The sequence below is a fragment of the Apis cerana genome, linkage group LG3, assembly GCF_029169275.1.
Source record: "Apis cerana isolate GH-2021 linkage group LG3, AcerK_1.0, whole genome shotgun sequence".
Lineage (NCBI taxonomy): Eukaryota > Metazoa > Arthropoda > Insecta > Hymenoptera > Apidae > Apis > Apis cerana.
In genome coordinates this window covers 447,884-470,364 of record NC_083854.1, presented here as the reverse complement: position 1 = coordinate 470,364, position 22,481 = coordinate 447,884, and the positions used below count along the sequence as shown (strand labels likewise).

Here is a 22,481-nt window from a genome sequence, read left to right as displayed (position 1 = left end):
CATACACGTATTATAATTTAGCTGATATTGACTGAAAATTTGCCGAGAGAGGCGGCATAGTCGCAGTCAGGTGGAAACATTTTCTCCTCAATTCATAAAATACGGTCATGTCTACTTCAAATTGAATTCAGATTTCATTGGATTGTGAGTGATTTCTTGTTACCTGATTACGTGATACTCATAATAGTGAATTATTTAACAATAATAAAAATTTATTTAGTTTCAAGTGGTTTTTTACATTGATAGAATTGTTGGATACTTGAAAGCAGTAATTGAAGAACTGTTTCAATAATGAATAAACTTTGAATAAAATATTGGCTGATTTACTGGCAGTGTATTAATATACAGGAATTGATTAGAAAATCAAAGAAAAGATTATTAAATATAACAAAAATTATATTAAATAAACAAAAATTATATGATATTGAAACATTGATTGAATGTAACAACGTAATTTGCAGTTTTGCGAACTAACCATTACGGATTAAGCACATGTATATTAATCATTGATACGAATTGATAGGTAAATTTTTCTCTTATTTTTTCATTTTAATTTTACATAAACATATGTTATAATTAGAATTAGATTTATATATATATATATATATATATATATATATATATATATATAAGATGTATGTAAGTAAAAAGTAAAATAAACTTGATTTAATTAATCTAAAAAATATTGAATAAAATTTGATGTGAGATATATAGTTTAGAAGATTTAAAATATAAGTGTTCATTTATAGATATTTCATTATTTTAGTAGAACAAGTAATAGAAACATTTTATAATTTTATAATATCTTAAATGGGATATATGTAAATTATCGATCGTTAACGTCGTAGATATAGAATCATTGACGTTGTTGTACGTGTTGTGTGCGTGCGCATATTATGTATTATGTTAAGTGATTGATCATATAAGGATCATGTAAAATTGATTGGAATCAATATTTATTTGACATTCAAGTTAAATTCATATATTTTTTATTATAAAATATTCTTGCTAATTCAAAGTATAATAATTATATAAAGTATATAACTTACATTATAATAATTTATCAAAATTTTAAAGTGAAAATTCTTTTTATTCATATAAAATTATATATTTTTTATTCAATCTTTTCTCCATTAAAATAATAAATAATCTATAAATCTATAAAATAATTAATATACAATTAGATTAGCAAAAATTAATAATTATGAATGATTAATTAAAATATTTTCAAAGATATCATAAAATTTAATTTAATTAATATTCTTAAAAAAGAGAAATGAATATTTAGAAGAAATTGAAAAATAAGATTAAATAATACGCGCACTTGCACGTTATATATGTATATATATACATATATACATACACAAACATATATTTCTTAATGTATCTCTAATGCATTCATAACGAGTTTTTCTGTTCTTATTATCTTTAAAATTAAAATTTCCGAAGAGAAAAGTTTCAGATAATAAACTTTTTGATATAAGTATGATATTTAATATACATATAATGGAGAAAAGAATATTTTCCTTTTCTTCTCTCTCTTCTCTCTGTCTGTCTGTCTATCTGTCTGTCTGTTTCTCTCTCTCTCTCTCTCTCTCTCTCTCTCTCTCTCTCTCTCTCTCTCTCTCTCTCTCTCTCTCTCTCTCTCTCTCTCTCTCTCTCTCTAATTGTTTTAAATTAAAATTATAGAAATTTATAAGATAAATATAATATATATTATAAATAAAAATTTAATATGTTATATATAAAGATAATGTAACTTTAATAAAGATAGAACATAAGAGAAAATAGAATAAAAAGTATCAAAATAGGACAATTAATATTTATCTAAAAAAAGAATAAATTATGTTATAGAGAAAAATTTTTTATTTACAAAAAATTTACAAGTTAAATTATTTACAAAAAATTTACAAACTAAAATATGTAATGAATAAAATGTAGAAAATTAATTAAAATGTAATGTTATTAATGACTTTCGCGTTAAAATAGAAATATATTTTAAAGGAAATTGAGAGTTTTCGAGATTCTATTGATACATTGGCAAAATGCCAAATATTTAAATACATATCTACATCTTCTAAATTCGTCGTTGTATGCGTATTTATAAATATATTTCATAAAATTGCCGAATAAACGAAAAATACCATTGATTTGTCAAATATTGAAATTTGATGTGTTGCGCATGGATATATATAAGAATAAAATTTGTGTCATGAGCATTAATTATTAATATTAATATAATATATATTGACATTTAATTGTATAGAATAAAAATAAATTTTATGTTTTTTCATTTCTTTTTACATTTTAAATTTTAAATTTAATTTTTTTTTCAATATAATGAATTTATTATATTCATATATTCTTCAAAATCAAAGAATTTGAAAATTTAAAAATTTTTTTTTAAATTTTGGAATGCATTAGTAAGTAAGATATAAGAGTATATAATGTTATAAAATGAGATACATGTATTGTAAAATTGTATTAAACAAATTCTAACTTTATTATATTTAAAATTAAAAAGATATATGAATATGTTTAATGTATTTAGATGAAATTCAATGAAATAAAAAAATTTATAATAGACAAATTGTACGTGATAGATATTCGATACATATAGAAAATGCGAAATATAAAAATTTTACATAAATTTTGGAAAACAGATAATAAAATATAAATGTATTGAAACATAAATGTAGAATATTCAAATTTAGTGCACTAGAAAAACAGAAGGAGAAAAAGATAAAAGAAAAGAAAAAAATAGAAGAATGAAACAATAATGATTGTGGTACGATGTTAAGCGGATTAAGAAAATGAGAGAAAAAGAAAAGAGAAATGACGAAGACAGAAAAAAGAAGATAAAGCCAAACAAAACTGAAATAAAATTTACATGTAGTGAATAGAATGTATAATAGTAACATGAATCGAAAAAAAAGTAAGTATTTATTAAAGAATATTTATATGCAGTATGTATATTTATATACAATATGATTATATACAATAAAAGTGCAGACTTCGAAATTCAACAACAATACGTAAAAAATCTTTAAGGAGAAAATAATCGTCATTTTATTCATATCTCGATATGATAATAAAGGCGATATATGGCAATTTCGATGATATTGATAATATGACAAACTAATAATGAGATGTCAAAAAAATGACAAAAATAAAATATTGAAAAAAAAAAAAGAAAAAATGAAATATAATTATTGAAGAAACGATAATAAAATAAAAATTTTTCGATAACCATCATAACAATATAATAAGAATTTAGTCCACTTTTTAAAATTTCAAATATTATTGGGCTTATAAACAATTATTTGCAAATAATAAAAAAAAATATATTTATAAACTGTTTAAAAAAAATATAAATGTTATAAGGAAATTTAATCAAGGATAAGCGTATCAACTAATTGCAAGTATATTTTATAAATATGCTATTAAATGTGAAATGTGAAAAATTATTAAAAATAATTTTAAGAAATATTTGTTTATGTCGCATGAACATTTAATAATTTAATGATTTTCATTTTAACCCATTTTTACATATATTTGAAATTATCAAAAATCAAAAACATATTTTTTGCTCTCTTATTTTTTTTAATTTTAATGGAAAAAAAATTGAAATTTTTTTCTTGTTTTGAAAATATATCTAACAGTTATTACTTGTATGTGTATATATATGTAATATATTTACTTTTTTTATTTTCTAAAATATAGATTTTTCTATTTTAACAAATCTTGTGTTACATATATTTAATCATGATTACTACGAATTATTAAAAACTAATTATTATATAACTATATGAAAGCCATACATGAATAAGAGTTACTAGTTCAAGATTATATCAAGAATATTGATAAAAGAGTAGGTGAATTTTCGTTTATTATGTTACGAGGATTTCTATTTAAAAAAATATTTATTAATAAATGAATACATTTTTTCCCCTTAGGTAAAATTTATTGTGATAACTATAAGCATTATAATACTGATAATTATTAGATTATAATACTGATATTATTAATAGTATAAAGAATGATATTTCTTGTTCTCAACCGATCAATTCGGTATAATATGTACAATAACAAGATCTAGTTTTATATTACCTTTGATAGAAGAATATGTATATAAGAATCTACGCCTTCGAACTCGACCGCAGAGGTGACCTCTGATCAATGATATCAACAATTTACCATATCAGATTCGCGACACATCAAATTTCAAGTTGAATATTGTATATGGTGTGCGCACGTGCGCATATGAGAGGGAGAGAGAGAAATGTAAGTAGTGCTTAAAGCATTCTATACCATATACATATATCTATGTATGTATAGAAAAGAAGCAACGCAAAAGATCAAAACATACGTATTCAGTTTTATTCTATACTTGAATCTGAATCTTCTTGTAAATTTATTAGTATTTTTTAAATAAGTTATATGAAAAAAAAGTATTAATCGAATTTCAAATAAATTCTCTTTTCTGTTTAATTTGGATGTTTCGAACAATGTACGCAGCACCTGGTTCTTTTACTTTTTGAATGCGGCAATTTCCCTCGTCACGGTCATAGTTTATCTTTTGCAATAGACGATTAAATAGACTTTACGCGCATACAATTTACGTAATGAATCAATGGGGCAGGAGTGTGCGCCCAAGTACATTCAGTTTTCGTATTTCTTAGACGACGTATGTAACTTTACGGATCTCATTTGATAAAATTACGATCATAACAATTCAATCATACTTTTATCATTTCTATTTTTTTTCTAACAAAGTTTATTATTTTTATTTTTTTTTTTAATAAAGTTTATCATTTCTATTTTCTTTTTTTCCAGATATAATATTATAAATTTTTTTATTCTATTCAGTGTTTTAGTGAAAGTGAAATTTCTACAAGTTAATTCGAAATTAGTAGAAATTTTCAAATAAAAAATATGAATGAAGCCAAATTTTGGAGTTTTCCTCCAAAACAAGCTCTCTATGATCCACTTCTTGAAAAAGATGCTTGCGGTGTCGGATTTATTGTTGCCATAGATGGAAAAAAATCACATAAGGTAAGGTACTGATGATTATAAATTTTTATTATATTTGATTAAGTATAACTAAGAATTTTATTTCTTGTTTATTTTAAATAAATAAGAAAGAAAATTGAGAGAGATGGTAAATTGAATAACGAATTGAATTTTTTTATTAAAAGGATTATTTTATTTCTATTATTTAATTAAACACTTTTTTTATGTTCGATCACATTTATAATTGATTTAATTTAACTTAATAGACATGAATTTGTGATAAAAATAAATTTGATCTTTTATCCATGTTCACATAAATTCGTGTCTAGTTATTAATTATTGTATATAAGATCATGGTTTTTATTTATCGTTTACTCGAAATATGTATGCTTCTCATTTTCTTATCGTAGATTGTTCGCGATGCGGAGGTTCTTTCAGCGCGCATGAACCATCGGGGTGCCTGTGCTTGTGATAACGATACTGGTGATGGAGCCGGTGTTCTATGTGCAATTCCACATGAGTATTACGCCGATGAATTGCGGTAAGAGATAACCACGATTCATGGACTTTCTATTGCTTTATCATTCTGTGATGTATTAATAGAATGTACTTGTTCAATAATGTGTGCTCGCAATTTCATAATTTATGCATATCGATGATGAAATTGTAATTTATCTCACTTTATGTTTATATTTTTTTATATAAATATTGCATGTTTATCTTTTTATTATCTTTATTATTAATATTAATAATATTATATATATTTATTTATTATTTTTTATTATTAGCAAATAATATCACAAATTATATAATCATATATATATATATAATGAATTGTAAAATGTAATTATTTTAAATAATTCATAAATTAAACTATAAAAAAAATTTTTCGTACAAAAATTTTATGGTACAAAAGGACATAACTTGATTTTTATTAATTTTATGAATATGTAAAACATATAAAAATCAACTTTATTTTATTATGTAAAATCGTGAATTTTTAATCAATTAATTGATGATTGATACAATAAGAATCATTTCTTATTGTTCATTGAACATAAAATTAAAATTTATAAAGAATATAATTATATTTATAATAAAAAGTTATAAGACGATATTTTAATTTGAATTTTGTAAAACTTATATTGTGAAAAAATATTTTTCTGTTCATATATATTTTTTTATAGATCAAATAATTTATGAATTATTTGAAATGACTCATCTTATATTTATCGTTAATATATCTTCGTACTTAAATATATTTAAAAAATCCGAAGATAACTTAATTCTACACGGAAACAGTAAAACAAATACATATTACATATTATAATATATGTATTGAATTACAAATATTAATGCATTTACTGATAAGATTCATGTTAGGATATAGCAATTTTGATTTTTCATTTTACTGAATATTGTACAAATTGTGTTATTTATAAATGCAAAAACTTTCCAAATTACATATATAATTTTTAGGTTAAATTTAATTCTCAGTCTGATTTATGAATTCTAAAATTACTATTTTTTTTAAAATATAATTATTTTAGAGATCTTAACTTATGTTTATTTTATTATTATTCTCTCTGAAGTCTAATTATTTCAGCCATACGATTATTTTATGATTCTATATTTATTTTAAAAATTTCAAAATTATATGTATGTACATTATTGGTACATAGGTACATTATACATCTTCTATTTTTTTCTTCATATCTTTAGCTCACTTTCCCGAGAAAAAAAGAAATAATAAATGTGTTCTGAAATAAGGATAGAACAATTGGTGCCATAATGGAATTTTAAGATAAATCATTTTCTGAGAAAGATTTACAGTTATACTTCATATCATTTTTTTCAATTGATGTTTTGAAAAGTTATGGCAAAACATAATTCGGTATGTATATATATATATGTCTATTTCTTCCTTATAAACAAAAAAAATAATAAAATTGATAAATGAAAAAAGCATCATTATCAAAGAAGAAGAATCAGATTTCCACATTTTTTCATGGTGTATAATTTAAAAAATGAAAAATATTAAGATTACTTGATGAAAATAATAAGCTCTAAATCGTAATGATAGATTAAGATGACATTTTATTATTCTATTCTTTTTTGAAAAATAATATTGTTCATTTTACAACTTAACGATTTATTGTCATCTTAAATCTTTCATCCCGTTTTAGAATGAAAGCGAATAATAAGTATACCTGATAAATAACTGCCTTTTACGAGAGAATTGTTTATTTTCAGAATAGAACAGTATTTGATTGATAATAAAAAAGCACTGATCGCTCAAAAGAAAAAAAATTCAACTACAAAATTCATGTAATTTTTCAATGTTTTATGTGATTTCGAATAATATTCATTATAAATTTAATTTTATATTGTAAAATTATATTAATTGATTTCATATTATCGAATTAAATTGTTTGTTTTCTAAATAAATATTTTTGTTTAATTTAAATGATAAAAGATTTTTCTTCTTCGAATATTTAATCTTGAATTTTGTTAATTATGATTATAAACAAATGAAGAATTTTTATTAATTTATTTAATAATTACCTCTATTTAATATTTCTCTGATTTTTTATTAAGAATTTTAATTGATTTTTTTGTAAGTGATAATTTAAAAATAACACACAAATATTTTCAACTCAATATTAATATAATAATAATATAATTTACAACAAATAAAAATTTAGATTTTCTTATATGTAACATTTCTTTTGTTTTTAAGAATTTACAACTTTGATTTATTAAATTATAAAAAATCAATTAAATCATTAAAATATAATGTAAAAACTAAAAAACATTGCTTTATTTATCAATGATTTTTTCCAATTTAAAAAAATAATTATTTATTAAATGTTATCAATTTTTTGATTTTATCAAACTTCTACATGTCAACTTTTCTTATTCTGATATATATAAAAAATGATCTTTGAGACCATCATAAAAATTAATAATTCTTTTAAATTTATATCATGTGATATCTTTTCATTTTCATTTTTTGTTTAAAAGAAACATTAATGTTCTATTTTAGTCAACTATTTTGTATATATTATATATTTTTTATATATTAAATATCATCTATCTATTTATTTTTTGTTCTAATATTGATATTTTAAACAAATAGACTACTTTATTTTTATTGAATATAATTTTATTTCTCAAAATATATTTTCCATTTCTTATAACTCTTTTTAAATCCACTAATTTTCTTGTGATTAACTTAATTACTTAATATACTAATATACTACTTAACTTAATATTTTATATTTCATTTCTATATTCTTTTATATAATCATATATCTATATATCTGTAATTATATTTATTTAAATTGTCTTTTTTTATAAAATATATTTTTATATTATATTTTATATTTTATATTATAGGCATTTCATTTTCTGTTTTTATTTTAGAAAAATTAAAATTTTTATATATTACTAATTTTATTAATAATATAATTAATTAGTGTTAATAATATTTATAGATTGTATTAATAATAATATTTTATTATGCATTTTCATCATTATTAATACTGCGAATTTTAAGAAATTCGTGACCAAGAAATCATTAAATTTACTTTGTATAATTTTTATTAATTTATTAATCAGAATTTTATCTTTACCATTATCTTATGGTTAAAAGGCATATTGTATTATAAATTCGTAAAAAAAATCGTAAAATTCGTAAAATTCGTAAAATGTAAATTATATATCTAATTATATTAAGCATTAATAATTTATGTGCAAAATTTTCCACCTTATATAATTATATTTGTAATTGTTTTAATAATAATTTCAAATATTAAACTAAATAAATTTAAATATCAAATTAAATTTAAATTATTCAATTTTAGTATATGATTTATATTAATATTGTCAGAATCTTTTATATTTTTTTGTTAGTATAAAAATTTTCTCTAGATCATTTGTTATAAAAAATATAATCTAAATATCCAATATCATCAGCTTATATATAATAAAAAAAAATATATCTAAATAACTTATTTAAAAAATTTTAATATAAAGTTATTTAAAAAATTTTCTAAATTAATAATTAAAAATTTTCTAAATTCTAAATAAGTTATTTAAAAAATTTTCTAAATTATTTTCAAATTATTATTTACATAATTAAAAAATACATGATAAAATTACTGTTTTAAATTTAATTTTAAAGAATATAAACTTAGAATATATTTATTATAATAATATTTTTAGCCCTTCAGCATGTTAATTCTTTTATATATTGTATGAGCTAAACATTATACATGAAAGAACTCTATATATAGATATCAAAATATATTATAATTTAAGCAAGATTCATATGAGACTGAAAATGATTCTATCATTTCTAGCATATTTTCATCATTATCTTGTCAAATCTATTGTTTATTGATCATAACATCATAGATCGCTTTAGAAATAATCACAACAGTAAATGAACATCAGATATTCATATTTGTCGCATTATAAATGTTAAAACATATCAAAAAAAATCAAAGTTTTCTAAAAAATTTTCTCATGAATGAAGAATACTATATAATACAACATTCTTGATTATTTAAATGATTTCGTGATTTCAAACGATTTTAAGTGTCTAAAATTGTATCAATGTGATTTCATATCAATTTCATTGTTAAATTGAAATAAAATAATAATTTAATTTAATTTAATTAATGGTAATAATAAATTTAATTTAATTTAATTTAATAATAATTTCATGACTGACCAATTTCTCAGTAATAATAAATATAAACAATATTATTCTTATATATATTATATTATTATCTTATATTATTATTTTATATTATTTTTAGCTAATATTATACAGTAATGAATGTATCGTATAAGATTATTATTGATATTGATAATTAAGACTAAAATTTGCATATTTTATATTATATAAAAACTTATTATTATATGTATTTTCCTCAAATCTTTTTATTTTTCAGCAAACAACAAAATATCGAATTACCAGAATTTGGCCATTATGCTACTGGTATTCTGTTTCTTGATAAAAATTCACATCAACAAGCTGAAGCTGCATTTGAAAAATTAGCTGAAGAATGCTCTTTGAGGGTATGATATATTATTTTTTTTCAATAACTTTTCTGATTCATTACATTATAAGAATTTTTTGATAAAAATAAATATTGTATAATTGTAAAAAATGATGAAGACATTAATATTTTTACAAATATATTTTTATTAATAGAAAATCTTTTATCAAATCCATTTGTTGTATCATTTTGCAATTATTAGCGAGTTATTCACGAATAATTCATTTACAGAAAACATTAATGTTTGATAATTGTAATTCCCTTGCAAACAGTATATATTGCAAATATTATTCACTAAATTGATTAACAAATAATAAATGTTATTCGTTTGATATATATATCAAACAAATGTAAACAAAAGAAAAGCAAAAGTATAAAGCAAAAGATAAATATTCAATGTTTGTCTCATGAAAAATGCTCCAATTTTAAATATTTTAAAATTAGATTATTATAATTAGATAATCTCGTAAATGAAATATAATTTTTTATTTTAATATTTTATATGTAAATCAACTTTTTATTGTATTTTATTGTTATTAATTAATATTATTAATTTTTTTCAATGTTCATAATCTACGAAACATTAAATTATTTATAATTTCTATATTTCTTTCATTTCTTATCATATCCATAACTTATTGATAGATTCTCGAATTTATTTAACTTTTTTTTAATAATAATTAATCCATGAATTTTCAATTGAATTAATATTAAGAATTTTATGTCGTTTTATTCGAAAAATTTTGATTATGAAGCCAATTTTTTACTCTTTTTATTGTATTACTTTTGTGTATTTTTGAATTTTCAATTTGCAAGGAAACAATTTTTATTATAATTTTTATTATATGATGAAATTGACAACTGTTGGTAAATTATTTTTTAAAATATTATATTATCTAGCCATGAATTTTTAATTGAATTAATATTAAGAATTTTATGTCGTTTTATTCGAAAAATTTTGATTATGAAGCCAATTTTTTACTCTTTTTATTGTATTACTTTTGTGTATTTTTGAATTTTCAATTTGCAAGGAAACAATTTTTATTATAATTTTTATTATATGATGAAATTGACAACTGTTGGTAAATTATTTTTTAAAATATTATATTATCTATCCATGAATTTTCAATTGAATTAATATTAAGAATTTTATGTCGTTTTATTCGAAAAATTTTGATTATGAAGCCAATTTTTTACTCTTTTTATTGTATTACTTTTGTGTATTTTTGAATTTTCAATTTGCAAGGAAACAATTTTTATTATAATTTTTATTATATGATGAAATTGACAACTGTTGGTAAATTATTTTTTAAAATATTATATTATCTATCCATGAATTTTCAATTGAATTAATATTAAGAATTTTATGTCGTTTTATTCGAAAAATTTTGATTATGAAGCCAATTTTTTACTCTTTTTATTGTATTACTTTTGTGTATTTTTGAATTTTCAATTTGCAAGGAAACAATTTTTATTATAATTTTTATTATATGATGAAATTGACAACTGTTAGTAAATTATTTTTTAAAATATTATATTATCTTTTCAGTTTTTATCACATTAATATATTTTGTGTGAAAAAATTTAACTCCATAATAAATTTGTTTTTAAATTTCATAATTCATTTTATTTTCGATATTTGATCTATTTCTATTAATGAAATTCAAACAGTTTCCTTTTCATTCGATTCAGATCGATTTACTTTTGTTTTAATAAATTATATTATTTTTTTCTAATCATTTACAATCCATTCTTTATAAATATTAATAAATTCTCTTCATAGATCGTGTTATATTTTTATTAGAAAGATATATATATTCTTGTCAGTTTTTGTTTTTTAATTTTTAAATCAATATTTTTTTGACAAATGATAAATGATCTATTCATTACTTTATTCCTTATTAGTAATTTCTTGAGCTACTATTCAGTGTTTTTGCATTTTCATCAAATGTCGCAAAATTTTGTATAATATATTATTTCGAAATTAATATTTACAATTATATATTTATTTGCAATTTTAAGTAGGAATAATTTTTTTATCATATAAAAAAAATAATTTTTTTTTCTTTTCCGAATAACTTCATGGTTCAAACTTGAAAAATCGAAGAAATAATTTTAAAATAAAATTATTTTTTATAATTGTCAACAAATAATGACTAATTATTTTTCTATTTTTTATTTAATTATTTAATTATTATTTATTTAATTATTATCTATTTTTTTAATTAAACTATTCATTCTTTAAACTTTCAACGAGACATAAAATTATAAACATTACATAAATTTACTATTTTTTTTATATTTTTATAATTATTAATATATAGTATATTATTATATAATATATTATTATAGTATATAGTATATTATTATAATATATTATAGATGTTATACTTTATTTATTAGATTCACTTTATAATTATCTTAATCTTATTTTTTTGAATAATTATTATATTTTTCATAAAACAAGCATTGAATTAAGTTTTTATTCGTTACTATATATCAAGAAATTATATATATATATCAAAGAGTTTATTCTAGCAAATATACTAAAACTAAAATTCAACTCTTTGATCATTCAAGTCAAAAAAACAATAAAAGATATGTATGTTTTTTAATTATTTTATATTCATTGTGTAATTTATAATTTTTAATGTATATTTAAATTTTCGTCGAGATCGCTATTCTTTTTTTCTTTTATTTATGTTAATTCTAAATAATATTTAAAATAAAAAATAAAAATGTATTTTAATTTTCTTAAATAAAATTAATTTGAAATAATGTTTATGTCAAATAAAATTACTATTTCAAATATTTATTTGATTTTGCAAATGTATAATAAATATTTCAATTAGATATCTATTAATATATATTTGAAATAATGATTTGAAATAAAAATCAAAGAGAAAATTGATCTTAATCTTAATCGACAAACAATTTTTATAAGTTTATTAAAAGTTTCTATTTTAGTCTTTTTAATTTATATGATTGTGATAAATATTTTTATAAAATGAAAATTTTATTTTAATATTTAAATAATCTTGTTTTTAATATTTTTATTTTGCATCTACAAATTGTTAATATATCGACACTTTCAGACTGGCCTTACAAACAAATACAAAATTTATATATTTATAAAAAAAATTTATATAAAAATATAGAATAAAACTTACTTATCAAATTATGAACAATTAAAATTTGCATTAGATAAAATAGAATAAAAAAGACTTTAGTTTGAATGGTAACATGATAGATAATTGTTCAAATATTGTTTGCTGGCGTGATAAAAAAGGAGAAATGTATTTTAAGAATACATTCGCGGGAAATACGTTGATCTATTTAAAATTTCTCTATTTCTGATTTTTTTTTATTTCCAAAAGAAAAAATATATTTTTCATTTATTTAGAATATTTTGTTATTATCATTTCTTGATATTCACATATTTATATTTTGTTCTTGTATATTCTGTTCTTGTTCTTGTAATGTAGAATCAAAATGTATATAAAATATGTATATATAGATAAATTAACAAATATTTTTAGTTAAATTTTATTATTATTTTTAATCAAATTTTTTAAAAGATTAATATTTAAATCATATATTTTTAATTTTTTTAATATTTTAATATTTTTTGTATTATTTCATATTTCTTTGTTTTTAAAAAATAATATTTTAAAATATTAAAAGTTTCTAAGTATTAAAATGTTACAATATTAAAAAAAAACTATGAATATTTAGCAAAAAAACACATGTTTAAAAGTTATGTTTTAATATTGTTTAATATTGTTTAATAAATTATGTTTTAATATTATTACAAAATATGTAAAAAGATTAGTAAAACATTTAAAAAATAATTTTTTAAAATCTAAACATTTATAAATATTTATGGAATCATAAAGACCGCGTGATATATAGAAATGGTACAAAATTTTCATTTTATAAAAAAATTAAGATTTGAATTATATCTTCATATTAAAGAAATGCAAGTTATATAAAATAATGTTTCTTTTAAGTTTTTTTTTAATAAAAATATTTTAAAAGATTTGTATATTTCCTAAAAAAAATTTACTTATATAAATAGAAAAATCATGAATTTAGAAGATATTTTAACTAAAGTTTGTAAAATTTTAGATATAAAAAATAAATAAAATAATTAAATAAATAAAATAAATAAATAAAAAATAAATAAAAAACATAATATAGTAAAATATTATCACAAATTCCTTATTTTTCATGTGGTAAATTTTATAAAATTCAGTAATATTTTCTAAGTTAATAATTTTTCGACATAAATAGCTATTTTTTTATACTGATATTCAAATAAATCAATTATTGCATTCAAAATTATATATTCAAAAAAAAATGGTTAATTTAAAAAAATGATATTGATTTTAATTGATCTTAAAATCATCTTTATAATTAAAATTTATTATTTTATATCTCTTTTTAAATTAAATTTTTGTTAAAACATTTTTCTTATATATATTTTTTTTTAATTTCAATTCAATTTGATCTTCATATTATATGATTCATTTTAATGAGATATATCATTATTTTAAAAAAAAAATTATATATATATATATATAGAAAAATTATATATATATATATATATATATATATATATAATACATAATTATATATATATACATATAAAAATAAAATTTTAAGACCGATTATCAAGAAAAATATTTTCGTAATTTAACAAACGTAATTTAACATTTGCTAAACAATTTATAAGTAAAACTGATTTTACGAAAATTTATTTAATAATGAATCAAATTTTAATATTATTCAAATAAACAAACGAATGTACACTACTAATTACTATTACTATTTTACATTTTGTATGTAATTGAATGTACATTTATACTATACAAATACTATACGAATATACTTTACTATTTTGTGTTAAAAAAAATGAAAAAAAATTTTAAAATAAAAATTAATCGATAAAAATTTTATCTCAACTGTTAAATATAGAATTTTATTATTAGTAATCTATTTATCAATGAATTAGTATATGCAATTTAGGAAAAATATTAACAAAACTAGAAATTTATGAATATTATATCAAAGAATTTAACAGAATTAGTTAATAATAATAAAAAATAAATATTCGAGACCAATTATTTTAATTGGTTTATATTAATTTTATAATTAAACATTAATTTTAAACATATAGATAAAATTAACACTAAATTTTTTAAAGAAAATATTATTAATTTTAATATTATTTGATGATCAGTATAAAGTTTTGATTTTATCTAACATTCATAATATCATTTTTATAGGAATAGAATATTAAATAATAAAAATAATAAAAAATAATAAATTGTTATCTCAAAAAATATTATCAAAGACATGATTTGAAATTTATCAAAATATAATTAATAAATTATAATATAATTATATAATTATAAAATATAATTATAATAAATTATAATAGAAAATATATCAAAAAAATTCATATTCAAAAAGTTTTTTAAAACAATTGTAAATATCAAATTTCGTATTAAGTTCTCTATCATATATTTTCTATTATTTAAAATTTTATTTCTTACATGATTTATTTTATGTCAACATATTTTCCGAACGATTATACAAATTATTTATTGCAATTCTTATTATATAAATAATAAAAATTCTATGTAATGTAAACTTAAATATATGAAATACTTAAATATTTATTATCAATTAACTATTTAATCCATTCCATTTTTAATTTCATTTTCAATTTAGTTTAACAAAATATTATAATTTTTAAATTTGTTAAGTTACTTTCTGCAACGAGTCTATATTATCGATAATATGGATATTTTTAAAATAGCGAATAATATATAACAAATTATTGACTTTTAAATATTTGCGAACAATATTTTTGAATTATTCGTTTATATATATATATATATCTTAATTAAAGTTGATAATGATCAAATAAAATAATCTGATCTAAACTCGAATATTTATACCTCGAATAGTAATATAATAATAGAACTTTTCTTTTTCTTATTTTTTAAATAAAATTTTTATCAATATATTTTTAAGGTTATCATTAAAATATAATTTATATAAATAGAATATAATAATATAATTTGAATTATATTTATTTATTTATCACAAAAATTAACAGATGAAAAAATTATCATTTATTGAGTATATAGATTATATAGATAAATACGATTTAAATTGTATTAAATTTTATTTAACTTAAAAAATCTTTACAAGTAATATTAATAATTTTATTTGATAAAAAAAATTTCAATGTTGTATTAATATTGTTTTTTTACATTCGATTTTCAAACATTTAGCTTTTATTCATTGTTCATTTTTATATTAAAAAAATATTTACAAAAACATTGTTCAAGTCATATCAAAAATAAAAATTAAATAAATAAAAATAATGTTTAAATTCTGAATTTTTTATATTTATTTAATATTTATAATATAGTATAGTATAACATAATTATAAAATAATAATTTTTGTATCTTTTTTTTACAATATTATTTTTATAGGTAATTTGTTGGCGAGATGTTCCAACAGATAATATACGAATTGGTCAAGTAGCGCGAAAATGTGAACCTTACATGCGTCAAGTCTTTGTTACTGGTAATGAAGACAACATTAATCTTGAACGACAAGTATGTATTATTTTGAATAATATTTTATTTATATCTAATATTATTTGAATTATTGAAATATTATTCAATATTTTATATTTATATTTATAAAAATAATTATATTTATATTTATATATTATATTTATAAATATAATTATATTTATAAATATAAAATATTGAATAATATTTATATTTTAATTTTATATTTACTACATAATTTACGTTAAATTTTTTATCTTAAATAAAATTAAATTTTTTATATTTAAAATATAAACTACTTCACTAATTATATTTTCACTATTATATTAATATTTTCATGCCATTGAAACATATATCAACATTATCGTTTTGAATACACATATATATGTACATATATATATAAATATATAAATATATATTGTATTTTTTTTATATTATTTTATGTAACGTTTGAATAATATATATCGCTATTCTATATCGCTGAAACAAAATTTTTGATTCAAATTTATTATGGATATTTTCTAAATAAATTTGGTTTGATTGTAAATTTTATAGTGTTATAGTTATGAATTTAATTATTGTGTTGATTAAAGATTATTTTATTTTTTAAATTGCTGCTAGTTTATATCTTCCTGCAACTAATGTACTAATAACGTTCGAAATATTTTAAAAATCATTTATTTCTGTGATAAATAAGAGTTTTAAAAAATCTTTAAAATAACAAATTTTTTTATAATATCTTTATTTATAATACTTCTTTTTAATATTTAAATTAAATATTTATTTAAAAGAATTATAAAAAGAATTTTTTAGTGAAAATTGATAGTTAATTGATAGTTGATAGAAAATTAATAGTTAATTTTAAAAACATATTTTAAATTTTTCAATCAATCTATTGATTAATTTCTTCTTCGTTGATTTTAATGGATTTGAAATATATTGTGAAGAAGTTTTGAACTTTTTCCTTTAGACATAACTATCGGTTTTAATTTTTGAGTTATTTGCAAGAAATTATTATTTCGAAAAGCTTCAATTGCTAATCATTAAGCAAGAATTTTGAAGTTTTTTTGAAGGACAAAAGAAATGAATCTTACAATTCATTTATAATCTTACTTGTCAGATCTAAAACTTTAATTTGAATATTTATTAATTTCTGAAATATCAATAAAAATTTTATAATAAATTGAAATTATAATAAATTGAAAAAATTAAAAAATTGTATATATAGACATTATTAATATATTGTATGCTATTACTAATATAATAGTTTTCACTATAGTAATCGAATATTGAATAACTGATAATATCTAATTATATTCATTAATATCTATTATCTAGTATTTTCAAATGTACAATTTACTTCAATTTGTCCACTATTATTACATTATGAGAGTCGCTCGTGCAAAAAATAAATTGTTTTTATTATAATTGCTAGTATATAGATTAGATAGTATATAGTTATATAGTTATAGTTATAGATAGTATATATTTTACAAATATCTATTACTAACATTTATTAATTAAGTATACATCTTTGAATTTTTTCATATATTCTTAATTTTCCAAATATTTGCAAAAAAAATGCTACTTTCATATAGAATTTCATTATTGCCACATATTGTCTATTTATATAATATGATAAATAAATGATACATATTAATATAAAAATAAATAATATATTAATAATAATTTATTGTAATAATCGACATTTAAAAAATATAATAAGTAAACCAATCAAAAAGTTACTTTCTTATGGATTTTGAAATATTTCAATTTCAATATAGGTTTCTCAAAAATTCGCAGAATTTGAAAGAAAAATATAAAATAATCCTTTGATTGACCAAAATTATAATATTCAATAATAAATTCTAAATATTATGCTGATATTAATGTTTATATTGTTATATAATTATCATTGTAATCATTCGATTATTATAATTTCAGTTGCACAAGAATTTTATTTTCGTTTTTCACAGATTCAAAAAATTCAATTTTCGTAAAATCTAAACTTTTTATAGATTGAAATATTTCAAGTCCATGAAGAAATAATTTTTTAATTGATTCATCTGGATGCCAACTGTTGTGATGTATTTGTAAAAACAATTATATATCACGAACGTTATATATATTCATCTGAACGATAATTTTTAAACGTATAATTTTTTGTAAATATCTTTAAAAATTAAAATCGAATTGCTTATTTGTACAGAAAAATATTGCTCAATATTTGATTTTTTCATGTAAAACATGTAAAAATTTGTAAGAATAATGATAATAATCATGCACGTAAATATGATAGAAAAACTTTATAAAATTGAATTTATTGATAATATTTACAGCCAATATCTTTTTATTTTAATTAATTTCCTTGATTTTTCTTTTTCTCTATTTCGACCTATTTTTATTCGATTTTATTATTTGTGAGCGAAGAAAGAGGAATAATCATTGTCATATTTGTAAGTATATATATATTATCATATAAAATACTTAAATTTTTTCCATTTTTTTCCATTCAGCATCTTACATATAATATATTTGAATTCATCAAAATCTAAAAGTTAGTTTCCAATTATTTGAATTTTTTAATTTTTTGGAAATTCCAACATTATCAAAAATTGTAACATTCTTGAATTGTGAAGTATTTTTAATCCTTGTATTTTTAGTAAAATATTGAATTCATATAAATTATTTTACAGCGATAATATATAGTATATATATATTTCTTTGAAATATTTTTTCGAAAATACTAATTTATAATTCGTTCTTATATTTTTTTTAGATACATTTTTCAAATTCATTTCTATATTTTTTCTAGATAGATAAATTTTAGATAGATTTTTTCAGAAATATTTATAAAATTTCATAAGATATAAATAATTTATTTTAAATAAAAAACTTTTCATAAAAATGCAAAAATAATATTGCAATAAAAGTATGTATATTAATTGTTCTTTGAATTTTTTATTTTTTACAAGATTTTTAATTGATTTTTATTTTACAAAACTTATAATAATAATTATTTGTACTCATATATTCAATAAATTGTCTTCTATTTTTATTTTAAGATTAAGTCGAACTTTTTAGTATTCTTACTTTTAATATATTGAGTTCAATTTTAATATTACCAGAACATTAATAAAATTATATTGTATTAATTTATATAAATGCAAAATGACTATTATAACTGATAACTTTAAAGAAATACAAAAAAAATAAGTAGTTTTAATATCTCGATAAATAAAAAAATAAAAATAATTATATCGTCTTAATATTTTAATTTTTCATTTAAATTTATATAATAAAAAAAATTAAATAAAAAAATTAAATATTTATATAATATTAATTTGTCGAATTCTAATCCTAACTTAGATTTCCACTACAGGTTTTTATTTTGAGGAAAAGATCATCCCATTCTGTACCACAATTAGGAATTAGATATTACATATGCTCACTTTCTATACGAACAATAGTTTACAAAGGACAATTGACGGCGGATCAATTATGGCTTTATTTTCTAGATTTGAAGGTATATAATAATATATAGTTTGCTTACAGATATAATTAGATTATAAAATAAATCTAATTAAAAAAAAATTATAAATATCATTTTAACACTGAATACAATCGATTGATATATGTAACAATTATTTATGATCTCTATAGTCAGACTATCCATATAAATATATATAATCTGTACAAATATTTTATTTATATTTATTATAGTCTCCAAATTTTGAAACCTATTTGGCATTAGTTCATACAAGATTCTCCACAAATACATTTCCTAGCTGGGAAAGAGCGCATCCTCTTCGGTAAGTAATGTTTAATAATCACAAATTGCAATATACATGTGCATACACATGATATTCATACAATTCGATGTTTATAGATTATTAGCACACAATGGTGAAATTAATACTTTAAGAGGTAATGTGAACCTAATGAAAGCCCGTGAAGGAGTGATGAGTAGTAAAATTTTTGGGGAACAATTGAAACAGCTTTATCCTGTAGTAGAGCCGAATCTCTCCGATTCGGGGGCCGTTGATTGTGTTTTAGAATTTTTGGTAATGGTGGGTCAACGATCTTTGCCAGAGGTACGTGAAACATATATATATAATACATAATTGTGAAATTGTATGATATTATATATGTAGTTTTGATTCGCTTTTTCATTTATTTACGACGATTGAAGGAAATTTGAAGAAAATATATATTTAGGCAGTAATGACAATGGTACCAGAAGCATGGCAAAACGATTTAACGATGGCAACAGAAAAACGAGATTTTTATCATTGGGCTGCATGTGCGATGGAACCTTGGGATGGTCCTGCTCTTTTAACTTTTACGGATGGACGCTATGTTGGTGCTATTTTAGATAGGTAGAATTTAATATGTATTTAATTTTCATTTTATTTAATTATAATTTTTATTTTTCTTTCTCGTTTAGTTTTTCTTAATTTTATTTATATGTAATATTTCGATAAAATTTGTATGTATGTGTGTATGTCATAAACTTTAAAAAAAACTTTATGTATTAAATAAGAAAAAGTGAATAATATGTTGCCATAATATTTCATAGATAAAATATACATAAAGTATTATTAATAAGAATTATTTTTTTCTTTTTCTTTGTAATAAATTTGAAATATTTATGAAAAATTCTTTGAAAATGACACGTATGGAATATAAAAAAAAAAATTTATATTCTTTATCTTTTTATAGATTTTGATAAATAAAACGCATAATTATCTCTTCAATTTTGATAATTTTTAAATGTACAGAGGACGAGATTCTAAATAATCTTTTCTTATAAATATAATCAGCGATCGACTTTAATTTTCGAAATATTTAAATAAAAATAAAAAGTAGTATTATTACTATATTAAATTTCGTTTATATATATATATATATATATATATATATATATATATATATATATATATATATATATATAGTATATATGAAATGCAACAATTATTTACAATACAACACAATTATTCGATTGATATAATAGATCATTTCGATCATAATTTTAATCGTTTAAGAATTATTTTATATTTTATTTTTGCATTTTGCATTTATTCTCTATGAATAAATATATATTTATTAAATGTAGTCAAATATAGTCACTTCACCCATTATATATTCTGAAAATTATAATTTTATAGTAAAAGATGAAATATAAAATTATCATTAGAATAACAAACAAGTAACTATCTATCTTTTTGTAGTGTATATATAACAGAGATTAAATTTATTATAATTTCATATTAATTTCTAAAAATTTATATCATGAAACAAATTTAAACTAAATTTAACTATTGTTCGTTTATTTTAAGAACAAATTTAAAAAATATCTTTTTAGAAAATATTGAAAACATAATATATTTTTCTTGTTAACAATATAAAAAACAATATAAAAATAGAAAATATAAAATTTATAAATTTAATTTATCATATTAAAGATTTTGATATTTTTTAATTTTTGTATATGATAGATATTTTTGTATATGATAAATGTGACGAGAAGATATATAAAAAAACTTGTAATGCGTATTGCAAAGCCGTTAAATAATCAAATTCTTATATTGAGAATTATTTGAAGGTAAAAATATCACTTATAAAAATATCATTTGTCATTAATAAAAAAAACAATTAAAATATACTATGGTTAATTTATAAACTCACTTTATCACTATAATTATTATCACTAGTTACTAGTTACAAGTTTCCATAACTGCAAAAAAATTTTATACATTTAATGAAAATAGCTTTGATATAGTGTTAATTTCGATTTTTTTATAT

At 18.3% G+C, this 22,481-nt stretch overlaps 1 protein-coding gene across 9 annotated transcripts in view; it reads left to right on the top strand.

Annotated features, from left to right (window-relative positions):
• LOC108004089 (uncharacterized) overlaps nt 1–22,481 on the top strand; it is a 46,726-nt gene continuing 24,245 nt past the window's right edge. For 2 of the 9 annotated variants that reach the window (XM_062073252.1, XM_062073260.1), the window contains exons 1-9: nt 29–523; nt 4,870–5,055; nt 5,424–5,554; nt 9,975–10,101; nt 16,593–16,718; nt 20,059–20,202; nt 20,400–20,488; nt 20,566–20,770; nt 20,895–21,055. In XM_062073252.1, the coding sequence (XP_061929236.1) occupies nt 4,936–5,055; nt 5,424–5,554; nt 9,975–10,101; nt 16,593–16,718; nt 20,059–20,202; nt 20,400–20,488; nt 20,566–20,770; nt 20,895–21,055 (1,103 nt within the window). In that variant the 5' untranslated portion in view covers nt 29–523; nt 4,870–4,935. Of the gene's footprint in view, nt 524–3,961; nt 4,285–4,352; nt 4,688–4,836; nt 5,056–5,421; nt 5,555–6,735; nt 6,908–9,974; nt 10,102–16,592; nt 16,719–20,058; nt 20,203–20,399; nt 20,489–20,565; nt 20,771–20,894; nt 21,056–22,481 lie in introns of those variants that run through there. The other 7 variants (XM_062073256.1, XM_062073255.1, XM_062073258.1 and 4 more) reach the window with 7 other exon arrangements.